The 12,546-nt window shown below is 40.7% G+C and overlaps 1 protein-coding gene across 2 annotated transcripts in view; it reads right to left on the reverse strand.

Moving 5' to 3' along the window:
• gse1b (Gse1 coiled-coil protein b) overlaps positions 1 to 3,393 on the reverse strand; it is a 128,115-nt gene extending 124,722 nt beyond the window's left edge. Inside the window, exon 1 of one of the 2 annotated variants that reach the window (XM_043264617.1) lies at positions 952 to 3,393. In XM_043264617.1, coding sequence (XP_043120552.1) covers positions 952 to 3,120 — 2,169 coding nt within the window. In that variant the 5' untranslated portion in view covers positions 3,121 to 3,393. The remainder of the gene's footprint in view (positions 1 to 951) is intronic. The other variant, XM_043264619.1, reaches the window with a different exon arrangement.
• Between the last annotated feature and the right edge of the window lie 9,153 nt (positions 3,394 to 12,546).

The raw sequence follows: 12,546 nt of genomic DNA on the forward strand, positions 1-12,546 counted from the left end.
TAGGCTATGTGCTTTCATTTATTTTGCATATGATTTTTTTTTTTTTAAACATAGAAAATATAGTTCCTACAAACACCATGGTAGTGAGGAGCCATACAAGGTCTTACCTGTAGTTATTATGGTTAAAAGTATGAAATCTGTGGAATTACAATTAAAAAAAAATATAGGATGAAAGGGCAAAGGTGCCAAATGTGCATTTAAGACAAAGTATGCAATATTATCGGTCACTTTAATTTGAGTCCCTCAGTATTAGTCTCCCTATCCCCACAAGTGCAAATAAAGTGCTGATGTCACCAACCGTAAAACTTGTTGGCACCGCTCTCACGTGTAAGTCTGGAGCCATGCAGTAAACAAAGCCATACATACAGGAAGCTTCACATAAAGGTTTGAGAAGAGATGCTTTTGTGCAAAACACAACCTGCACATTACGATTGACAATATGTGAATACAGCTATTCTCAGCCTTAAAAAACACATTGTTCCTCAACATCCTTAAAAACTACCACACACACTAGGAGACCAACAAAAGCTTGAGTTGGCCACTGTGAAGAATGTTTTTAAACAGAGCTTACAACCACTAGACTGTCTGCGAAATGTTTATTTCTTTAATGCAACAGGCTCCATACTTTATCGACCCCCTGCCTGTTATGGCTGCTCCGCTCGCTAGAAAGAACAGCAGCCTGCCATAAAACTTCAGTTTCAACACTTGGCTCGCTCACTCACCGGTGCATCGGATGAACTTTTGCATGCTGGCCCAGAAACAGCTCCAGCCAAAGCTGCCTTATAAACTGTACTAACTGAGACCCCAGAAGACTCTGAAAGACCCTCTAGCGGTTGAAAAAAAAAATCTGATGTTATAATGATTTTCTAAACATGTAAAATTGTTTGTAACTGCCTGGACTAAGAGTCTGAAGATTATAATGGAAAGCAGACTGGCCTATAATGTTCTTACCTTGTTTTGTGCGATTCCACTAGCTGGCTTCATGTTCTGCCCAGCCAGCACCATGGACTTACATTCCACACAGGAGCCAATTGTTAACTGTTTGCCATTGTCAATTACCAGGGTCTGGCTGACCCTTGGAGCATAGAGGAAAACAGGCAAGCGGTCAACACGCACTGCCTTCAGTCCGAGAGGTCTCTTCTTCTCTTTCCTGCAGAAGAAGCAGATGAAAGTGTTGCAGTTATACTGTCGTGCCCAGGGGCTGCTGGACGGGCCTGATTCTGAGCCCTGACTCTCATGTTGGGTCCACTGGCCCAGTAGGTCATGATAGCACAGGGCACAAGCTGACACAAGGCCCGTGGCATCAGCAGGGCGGGCACGGGGAGCGGGAGGGTGGACAGTTAGAAAGGGAAAAAAGGGTTCTCTCTCCCCACAACGCCCTGGAGGGTTAACGTGAAGTTGATACTCGGTTCCTCCTGACAGCTCCTCCCCACACAAGTAACAGATGGAGGTGTGGCTTGCGGTTGTCGTGGCGGTCTGAGAAGGGGTCGACAGGGGTCCTCTGGGGGGGGATATCAAGACTCCTCCCCTTCCCATGGCCAGGTGGTATCTCTCAAGGAACGTGGTGACGGAAGTAATGAGCTCCTCACTCAGACAGAGGCAGTACTCTGCCCAGATCCCTTCCAAGATGCTGTGACATGCGACACAGCAGTGTACCCTTCCATTCCGCATTCTCTGAGCATTTGGAGGGCATGGTAGCAAATTTATGAATGGAAAATACATCGCATTGCGGGCTTTACTTGCACCAACATGGATGTATGCCGTCCTGACCTCTTGAGCGCAGTCCTCTCCACACAGGTAGCAGGCCTCCCTGCGATTCTGTGGCACGGAGGGGAGCGGATGGATTTTTGGTAGTCCATCCCCGCGTTCATTCTTGGCAGGTGGAGAAAGAGGGGTTGCAGCGCCCGCGTTGAGGGGCACCACGTAGAGCCGCTGGAGAACAGGAACCTCCGCTAGCTCGAACCCTTGCCACTGCTGCATGAGGGAGGAGTGGCAAGTGGTACACACCAGAGTGTATCCACCCAGGCTGAGGGGCACCGCACCAGGTGGAGGGGTATGGAGCCACAAAAAAGGGAAGAATGGTTCGCTGGATGCTCTCTCCTGCTTTTGCACAAACACCCTGAAGCGGCCTCCTGATGGAAGCCTGCTTCCACAAATATAACAGGCACATTCATCGGAAGAAAAACTGGAGCGACATTTGGCTGCTTGGCTCCTCTCTGTCTCCAAGTGAGATGATGCTGCGTGCTCTCCCTCGTCATCGCTGGTGATGTTGACATCGCAGCTGTCAGGCGCGTCCGAATCACCGGTGGACGCATGTATCCACTGCTTATCGCACGTAATGATGCCGTTTTCCTGCAGCGGTGCGCGCACTGACAGAGTGTCAAACTGCTGGAGAGCCGCGGACACGGATGAATGCGATGTGTGATTGACGATTTTAGTCGCACGCCGATCTGATTTCAGTGCGTCCTGACCTGTGTAAACTCCGGTCGGATATCGCGCTGACTCTGGACTGCTCTTAACGCTCACTGGGTTTTTTCTGCCGCCTTCTCTCGGCGCTTTATTGGACGCACGGAAACCCGTGACGTTATTGCTATTCATTACACACGCTGACAGGTCCAAGTCCTGCTCGGACAGGTCATTGTCAGAGAATGAGGAAATGTCCGAGTCGTTGGCGTCGTAGTTGCCAACGCTCATTCTCCTCTCCAGATCGTATGTAATGTTCCGTAGGTCGCACTGGTATGGTCTCTTGAGCCAGTACATGCGCTTCTCGATCGGCGTCCTGTTGCGCTCGAACGAGTTCCACTGTTCGCGCAGGAAGCAGTGGCACACCGCGCACACCAGAGCGTCCCCATCCGGACCGATCTCCGGAGCGCCGGGAGCAGGGTCCTGGCCTTGCAGGAAAGGGAAAAACGGGCCATCCTTTTCTCGTTGGTATTTTACCTGTAGGCTCAGCTCTTTCCCCGGGGTTACTCCGCTCCCACAGATGAAGCAGTGAATGAAGAAGATCCCGTTGCGCTCGGGTCTGCACACGCTGCCGGACAGAGGGCTCTCTTCCCCGGGTAAAGCCGAAGCCATTCGCTGCTGCGCCTTGGAGATCGGCGTGAGCTCCGGATCGTTCATAGTTCCATGCGTAACGGCTTCAGAATCACAAGCAGCGCGATTTCAAATCCGGTAACATTCTTTGTGCGTTTTCTCACAGATGCAGCGCCATCGATCCCGCTGAAAAACTCGCTCGCTCCACAAACTTACTCGCTCCGGCGGAGTTTAGGTTTGCGTGTCCGTGCAACAAACTAGAAAAACGCGCCGAGCAACCGTTTGGAGTCACATCCTCACAGAGAGCAGAAAGTCTCATTGAAGTTGCTTGGCGAAGTTTCCTCGCACTGTGGCTGTGAGAGCACTGAACACAGCGCCATCTCTCTCTATCTCTCTCTCTCTCTCACTCACTCAAGTCACACTCACACACACGTATGTTTCACTATAATAGTTAGGACATCTCATATGCTTACTTTTTTATATCAGGATATTTTCTGTAACCCAGCTGCTACCCTTAAGCATAACCCAAAAAGACACGCAAAACTCTAGATTTAAATAGCAAAGACCTTTTAAGGTCAGGCTCACCCGTCAACAGCTTTCACTTTTAGTGAGGACATTTTTGGACCTAACGAGTATAGTGAAACCTGCACACACACACACACACACACACACACACACACACACACACACACACACACACACCTAAACACATAGAGATGTTTGCATGCCAAAGTCTAGACTTTTTTATATAAGGTAAATTATATTCCTGTTATTCTTACTCCCAAACTCCACAGAATGCGCAGAAGCTCCAAATCTAAAATATGACAAATCTAAAAATATGTTATTCGCATTGAGTTAATAATTGGTTTTCATTGGTTTGGTCAGTTTAAGCACACTTACCCAGAGCTGTAGCTTCACTCTAATTGTATATATATATATATATATATATATATATATATATATATATATATATATATATATATATATATATATATATATATATATATATATAAATAACACAGATGAATAAATCAGTTTTAATGGCTGAATCAAAACAAATGGAGGTGTAAATATAAATCAGTTTTAATGGCCTGAAGTTCTATCAGGTAACACTTGGTGGCGCTGATATGACTGTACATCTACTACATGGTGAAAACTGAATATCCCTTTGTATAAATCATTTCTGTATTCAGCGTCTTCTGGACATCATAATATTTAGAAAATCTATCACAGTTTCTTAAATGACTATTGTATTCATAAAATGGATATGTAAAGCCTTTGAAAGATGATTTTGTTTTATACAATTAGCTATTTATGAACCAAAATCAGAAAAGGAGGACAAAAATGTTTCCAGTTTCCCTACTTTTTTGAGAATGCAATTTTTGTTTTTTTGACTTTATATATATATATATATATATATATATATATATATATATATATATATATATATATATATATATATATATATATATAAGTAATATATTAACGATACTCAATATATTTTTACCAATATATAATTAACAGTTTTTTTTGTAAGTCTGTTTATATAATATGCTTATAGTGTGGATAGGAGCAGTAGAAGGATGGTCAAATCCTAAAAGCAAACGTGAACTTTTGACTAATTTATGAATCTGAGACATCTGTAATTCCTGTCAAGTTGTCCTAGCACTGTTCAAGACAACATGCAATGTCTCTTATCTGGACTCTTTGTGTATTCGTCACCTGCATATATTATTGAGTATAACTAATTCAAAAAAGTAATCATTCTAAAATGTACTATTTAGAATGCAATGGTTATTTTTAATGAGCCTCAGTGACACTTGTGACAGACAAATGCAATCTCCAGAGTGTGCAACCTTTAAATTGAAACAGTATATAATTATAATGATTCTATAGTGTGTGTGTGTGTGTGTGTGTGTGTGTGTGTGTGTGTGTGTGTGTGATGAATAGAGAACCCTAGAGAGGAAAATGAGAAACGCGAGAGAAATTAATTGTATGCAATGAGGAATAAAACATTATAAAAGTGTGACCCGTGTTACCATGACACTACATCTCACACCAAGGATAATGGACCTGAAGAGTATATAAATATGGATTATTCTTTAGATTCATTGAGATAGCAGGCTAAAGAACAAAAAGGAATAAAGGGAAACAGGGAACGTGGTGATGGAGCTGTATTTACTTCTTGCTGTGTTTGACGTTCCACGCAGTCGTGCACAAAGCACTAGATTGGGTTTAAATCTTTAAATCAGTTTAAAAATGGATCTGACTGCTGATGGCATCAGTGATGATGCTCTGCTTCATTTGAGTGGATATGTTCAAGACAATATAAGGCTTTAACCTTGATTACTTCATTTGAGTAAACTAAAAGTTTACTAAAAGTAATAAATGACTTGACATTTCAGCATGTGGTGCAAGACCAAGGCGAATCTGTGGTTCTTTGTAAGCAGATTGAAGCAATTGGTCTTATGTAAAACCTTGTCTTGTGACTTTGGTGATTATAAAGAGGATTTTATCTGTGATCAGGTCATTGACAAATGCACGTCCTCCACGCTGTGTTAACTTGGGCCTGAATGAGAACCTCAAAGGACCAGGAGACCATCTGCGACTATAGATGAATGTGTTAGACAGTTGCCATGATGGAGCAAAACAATTTGTAGAAAGTTTTTGCCCCAACAAGCTCCTAATTTGCTGACTCCTTAATAGCAGGGTAGTTACGATTAAAGGATTAATGTTGCGTCGATGTTCCTAGGGAATGTCTTGGACATAAAGGCTGCTACATACATTGAGCTGTAGTCTGTCCAGCAGTTTGGACTTAAAGAGAAGTACGTTTGCCACGTGGCCAGTGGTATACAACTGGCTTATCGGTGCTTAAGCCCAATGAACGTCCTACTTGATAAAACTGCATTTCAATCCCAGCTTGTTCTGTTACAATGCATTCACAGCTGGCCGGATGGCTCAGGCCCACCATCTGGTCTGGATCTGGTAACCTCGGGATAAGGATGTGACAGACAGACTAATATAAGCATAGATTCATTTTTCTTATGACGTAACAAGTACAGCAGGTGTTATGGAAAGTGTTCCTGGTTCCAGTTGAAAATACCTTAAGGGATTATAGAATTATAGAAATGTGAAAGTGTGTTGTGTATGGTAGGCTAAAATCTACATTTAAACTGACAGAGTGTGTATCTCCTGACCAACATGAGATTGATCCAGAGTTTGTATGCTAAACAGGGTAACTGAGGCACTATACCAAACCAAAAACCACTTAATTTACTCTTAATAATTGATAATGGTAAAAAAAAAAAAAAAACATGCCAAAGCAATTCTATTAGTGGAAACATCATTTACAAGTGGATTACTATCCAACAGAAGGTTGTGGTTGATGATGTCCTAGGTCCTAGGATAATAGACCTAGGTCTAGTAACTCTAACAGAGATGTTAACAGTAATAATTGAATAGTATTAAGAAGAGGATCTACAACTTCTAGAAACATCTCTCTTTTAGCTGGGATCCTTTGGGCTTTTCATTTAAGGGAATGTGTGTTCATTGTGTGTTCATTTGATTTAACTGCCAAATAATAGTTTCTGTTGCAACATAAAGTTATTTTAAACTAATGAGTTTAGACAAATACAAAAGTTAATTTTTCAAATGATTCTTCAATGGTGGAAGCAGTTGATTTTGGAGCCTTGGCTAAAAGGGGGCATACAAGAGACTATATATAACGTATATAAAAGTCATAACTCTGCTGCAGAAGTTCAATGTCAATGTCATTTTGGTTTCAATGTATGAGTCGATCCGACAATATCAAATATAATGTATTAAGACAATAACTGGTTCCTGAATTGGTTAACCCCAACAGGGTTTAGGACAGTGCTCCTCAAAACCAGTCCTGGAGAGCCACTGCCCTGCAGAGTTTAGCTCAAACCCTGATCAAGCTCACCTGCTTGCGATTTCCTAGTAATCCTTAAGATCTTGAATAGCTTGCTCAGGTGTTTTTTATAAGGGGTAGAGCTAAACTCTGCAGGGAATTGGCCTTCCAGGGCAAGATTTGAGGATTCCTGGTTTAGAAAGCTTAAAAACTCCCATCCTAATATACCCATTCAGAGACAAGGTACTAAGTTTTGGCATGTGCCCGTCATAAAAAATCCAGTGGTTCTTAATTGCAGTTCTTGTGTACCACCATTTTGCATATTTTGCATGTATTTCTTATTCATCACGCCTGACAGAAGTTCACTTTAGGGGGGTGAAATCAGTTTTAGTTAAAGTGTAATATTCATTCATGGATGCATCAATTATTAGGCGTCTTTCTGTGATGATCTGAAACCAGAACAGGACCTTAATACTGAAATTTTCTTGAACACTGCAAGACTTGAACATTGCAAGAGAGCCTGCAGTCACCCAGCTGCTGTTGTTTGCAAATAAATTTACATGGATGCATATTTGACAGTGAGTTATATATATATATAAAATAAATGAGACTGATCATTCTATCCTGGCAATTAACAGCATTATAATAGCAGTACCAAAAAAAAACTGATGCTCATGCCAATGAATGATGTAGAGGTAATAAAATTCAATATTAGATTTTACACAGACATTTTTAAATAACAGGGTAAATCCTCATCTGTCTCCCGTTACTCACATGTTACACTCTAAAAAGTAAAAGGCTAATAGTAACTAGGTTTGACAATTTCAACAAAATTGAGGTGGTTCTCACAAGATCCATGGGGCGAGGTTCCAACTCCTCCCACCTTGCAAACCTACCCGTCTCCATACCTGATCACCGAACCCACCCCCTAGACGTGCATCCGATCCTGGCCCCTGGATCTTTTGTCCTGCAGTGAGGGGCTACTTAACAAATGTACTAATTGCTAGCTAATAGACAGCTTTACAAAAAATACATGCTGTACACTTTGAAAGTATTACTTGTAAATTAAAATTTAAATCTTTTTTACATAAAAAGATTGCACGCAAGACAGTTCAGTCTTCTTTTATCGTGTTTGAACTCTGTGTGTTCAGAAAATTGCCAAAAGATTGTATTCTGGTGATTGAAGTGCATCGGTGAAACTTTAAAGCACTGTTCTAATTGAGTGCTTTGGACTAAGTACATTAGTTCCCCAGAGGAAAATCCAGATTTTTGGGCCCTTTGGTGCTCCAGGATTCTGGCATCCCGCAGAGCTTTGAGTTCAAAGTTGCTGAAAAGGATTCCTGCTCCTTTCCTTCACTGCATTCTTAGAAGTCATTGACACCAGAATGCTCCTTAAACCAGATGGAACATAAATATCACTTATCCAAACTAGAGACCTTGTCATTTTCATGTAGTATCAGTATATGTGAGCCTGGGCCACGAAACTTTCATGGGTATATTTGTAGCAATATCCAGCAATACACTGTGTCAAAGTGACTTGTCTCTATCTCTCTCAATCATTAGGGTGTTAAGTAATGATCATTTGCTACTGTAAATATAGCAAAAAGTACTTTTCGATTACTAATTACTACTGGTATTAAGGCAATATTCTTAATATTTAGATTTTTTCTGGCACCCTTGGATAACAGATTTTACAATAGTTGTATCTCGGCTAACATTTGACCCTTATAACAGTTTTACTTTGGTCCAAGGTCAAATACTTCTAAACGCGTTTCCCACTTCAAATGTGTTTCCGCAAACAAAACACATCGCAAAGATGAATTGTGTTAATACTGATCATTTGCTTGGTAAGAGCCCAAATTCTAATTGACTGCTAACATTTAAGAATTTGTTTCAAAAGACGATTACGAAAAAATATATATTTTATTTTATAAAGGTAAAAATGCCCATAAAAGGTAAAACTCGATTTAAACATATTGGAAGAGAACCACTACGATTTTCACAGTGAGAGTTCTTAATTAATTTCTTTATTCCATATTAGTGTTAAATACTATTAGCTATTAACTTAGATGTAATGTGTGACGTGACTGTGTGTAACGTAGACTGCGCAAGTTATTGAAGTTATAGGTAGACTTATATTGACATTTTTTTTGTGGGGTTTTTTACAGAGTCTTTGGAGAAGCACACAGCTGCAATGAACACTGGAATAGTAAGCAGCAGCAGATGCACTTCAAGAGCCCTGTCAAGTGTGCTTAATGTCTCCTGTGTCCTGGAAGAGGAGGTGATGATTGACAACTCAGAAAACCTTGTACATGCATTCATTGTACTCTTTGGACTATTGTATTCCCTCAGCATGGAGTACAACGAGGTTTTAAAAGGTTAGCTTACGAAAAATGAAATTCCATAAGACCTTTAGTCATTTTTGGAAAAGATATTTTTTGATAAATCCGAGAGCTCTGACCTTCTTACTTTACATTACTTTTTTGCTAAATAATACCCAAAGTGTGGTGCTTCTCCTACTGGATTGCACATTAACATTTTAGTACATAATTTTTGTGCAAACAGCACTAGTGTCACTTAAAATGAAGGTTTAAACTACTAGAGTCACATTGTTTACTCTGATGTCTTTCCTACAGTTCTGGACCTTGAATGTGTAAGCTGCATAGCTTCCTATGGAGGGATGGAAAGATCTCAGATGTCATCAAAAATATCTTTAATTTGTGAAATTTTAAATGAACAAAGGTCTTACATATGTGGAATGTCATGAGAGGTAATTTCTAGGTGAGCAACTAGCCTAACCCTTCAAGTTCAAAGTACATCTTATGAAATTATATTGTTATTTTTTTTATTTTGCAAAACATTTGAAGTGTAGGATCTTGTTTAATGAGCTCAAATATCTTGTGAGTTTTTAGCACTGCTGGTTCCTTCATCCAAAAGACAGTGGATTTTATGGTTGATGGTTCAATTTTATATTAATGGTAAACTCAGATAAATTAATTTCTGTTTTGCTTGAGGGGTCTGGGACAAGTGGATCCATTTGCAGATTTTTATTAGTGTACGTGGTTGACAAGCAGGCAAGATCAAGAACCAGCAGGGTAGCAAACCAGGTTAAAGCAAAGGCAAAAACACAAGAATAGTCCACAAGGCAAGCAAGGGTTGAGCGATTGGCAAACAGAATCAAAAAAGGGCAAGAAAAATCCAAAAGCGCATCAAAAGTCGTTAAACGGGCAAGATAACATACAGGAAATTAGACTAGGGATGAGAGAAATGATTTGTGGAACTAGGTTCATCACGCAGCAAAGACTGAAACACAAATGGGACAAATGGGGGAGGAGATAGTCAGTACACAAGGGCACAGAGTAAGAAGAGAAGACAAGACAATGGAAAACACATACACATCAAAATAAGCCCTTACAGTAACAGAGAAACACAGAGAGTCCGGGGTGAAGTGCCCACAGATGAGATTGTGGGCATTTCATCTGGTGAACGTAACATAGCCCCCACACTCCTAACCGGGAATAGGCTGGCAGACGGAGCGGAGACAGAACTGGACCATGATAAGGGAGCTGAGAGTCACCAGGGCAGAACAAGCGAGCTGAGACTCTCAAGGGCAGAGCAGAAGCCCTCCAGGGCAGAGCAGGCAGAACCTAATGGCCTCCAGGGTGGAGGATGCGGAGCTGAAACTCTCCAGGGTGGAGCAGAGACTATCCAGGGCGGTGCAGAGAATGGCACTGCAACAGAGTTTTACAACAGGCCTTGTGGCTAAGACAGTAAAGGTGTCGACGATAGCCTCAGCTCAGCAGGTTTAGATGGGTAGATGAGGCCTCTGGAGTTCAATCTACAGCCCACACACTGCCATGATAGGGAGGACAGAGGATAAGGGCACCTCTGGCATGGCCTGTGCTGACTCCCTGGTAGTGCCTGCTGATTGCACAAACATCAGTGGTGAGTCTGCCAAACTAGCTACCAGCCTTGAACACCCTCAGACTGCCCTGGTGTCGTCATGTGCAAAAGGTGGCCATCTCGTGCCTTGGCTCTGGATTATTAGACGAGACGTAGCATGACGCTGGAGGATCAGACGAGATGTGACACGGCAGTGGACGATCAGACGAGCTGTGACATGAATCTGACTGGTGAGAATCAAGATTAGTTTGACTTGGTTGGTGCAGGTCTGCAACAACATGGGTCGAATCATGTAAATTTATGAAAAGGCGAAGCAACTTATGGAGATGTTGTGGATTGACCTGGCTCAGGAACCTCAACAGTGGCTTGACTTGGCTTGTGAAGATCACCTGTGGATTGAAACGATCTTGCAAAGATCCACTGTGACTTGACTTGGTTTGTGATGGTTGACGCAGGCTTGGCTAGGCTCCTTGAAGGCAACTGTGACATGACAGAATGCCGGGATGTCTGCCATTTTTCGATCCGCCTCCATTGTTGCCGCCATTTTGTGATCAGCCATTTCAAATGCAGACGCGGTCGCATTCTTCCTCAGCTAGAACCCACCCTGAAAGAAGAAACAACAACACAACAACACATAATCCACAACCTCTGATGACTGAGGTCCCTCGAAGACTAGATGCGATTTGAGCGGCAGATTTAAAGTTTGCTTGCACAGGTTACTAATATTAATAGCCCAAAATTAAATGGCTTACACATGATCACTTTACATTAATGCACACTTTTACAAGTTATTAATATTTATAAACCAGTCACAAATAGTTTATTACATTTCTCAGCCAATATTGTAATTTGAATTTTTAATATTAATAGCAAGTCATGGATTGTGTTTTTATGATTTTCACCCAAAATTAAAAAAATATATATTTCGCATATATATAAATCCATCAATTTTCTCATTATTGCTGTGGATAGGCATCATGAACTTATGCAGAGAATCATGGGCAAGGTACAGAGTACATTCTGATAAGAAACATTGTAATAAAAGTGACAAAATAAGATGAAAATATAAAATATGTCTTGCTATAATGGTACATTTTTGCTGTAACATAAAATAAATCAGGAGTCTGTTTTGGAGTGAAATAAGTGTTAAATATATTTGTTAAGCATTTATAACATGTGAGATAAAAATGGCTCACTATTTGGCAGATATTGCATTAAAATCACCCTTTTAATCATGCATTTATGGCAATTTATCAATGATTTATAATGCATTTGTAAATGAGCTATTATTAATTTCTGAACATATTTATAAACCCTTTAATGTAAAGTGTTTTTACATGTTTATGATATGCACTCTAAAAAAAGTTAAAATGTTAAAGCAACCAGCTTCAGCAGATTTGACAACAGAGTTTTATCAATGTAAAAAAAACCGTCCTCCTACAAATATAAATTGAGAAAACTCAAAATTCTGCTGAAGCCGTTTGACTTCAAATTTTAAGTTGGCTTAAGATGACTTGACATTTCACTGTGCGACTTTCTTGTCTTTTAAACCAACGTGGGTGAGGTTAAACAGCCAGCTATGATGTTTTGAAGAGGGTTATTTCCCACACTATTACATATAGAGTTGTAGCCTACATTCCACAATCTGCCTTTTTGCTAGATTGGCTTCAATATAAGCTACTAACAAAAAGGATCTGAGTTATATAACTTACTGGATGTCTAAATATTTTGGTTTCCCA

The sequence above is a fragment of the Puntigrus tetrazona genome, chromosome 18 (genome assembly GCF_018831695.1).
Source record: "Puntigrus tetrazona isolate hp1 chromosome 18, ASM1883169v1, whole genome shotgun sequence".
In the NCBI taxonomy this organism is placed as follows: Eukaryota; Metazoa; Chordata; class Actinopteri; order Cypriniformes; family Cyprinidae; genus Puntigrus; species Puntigrus tetrazona.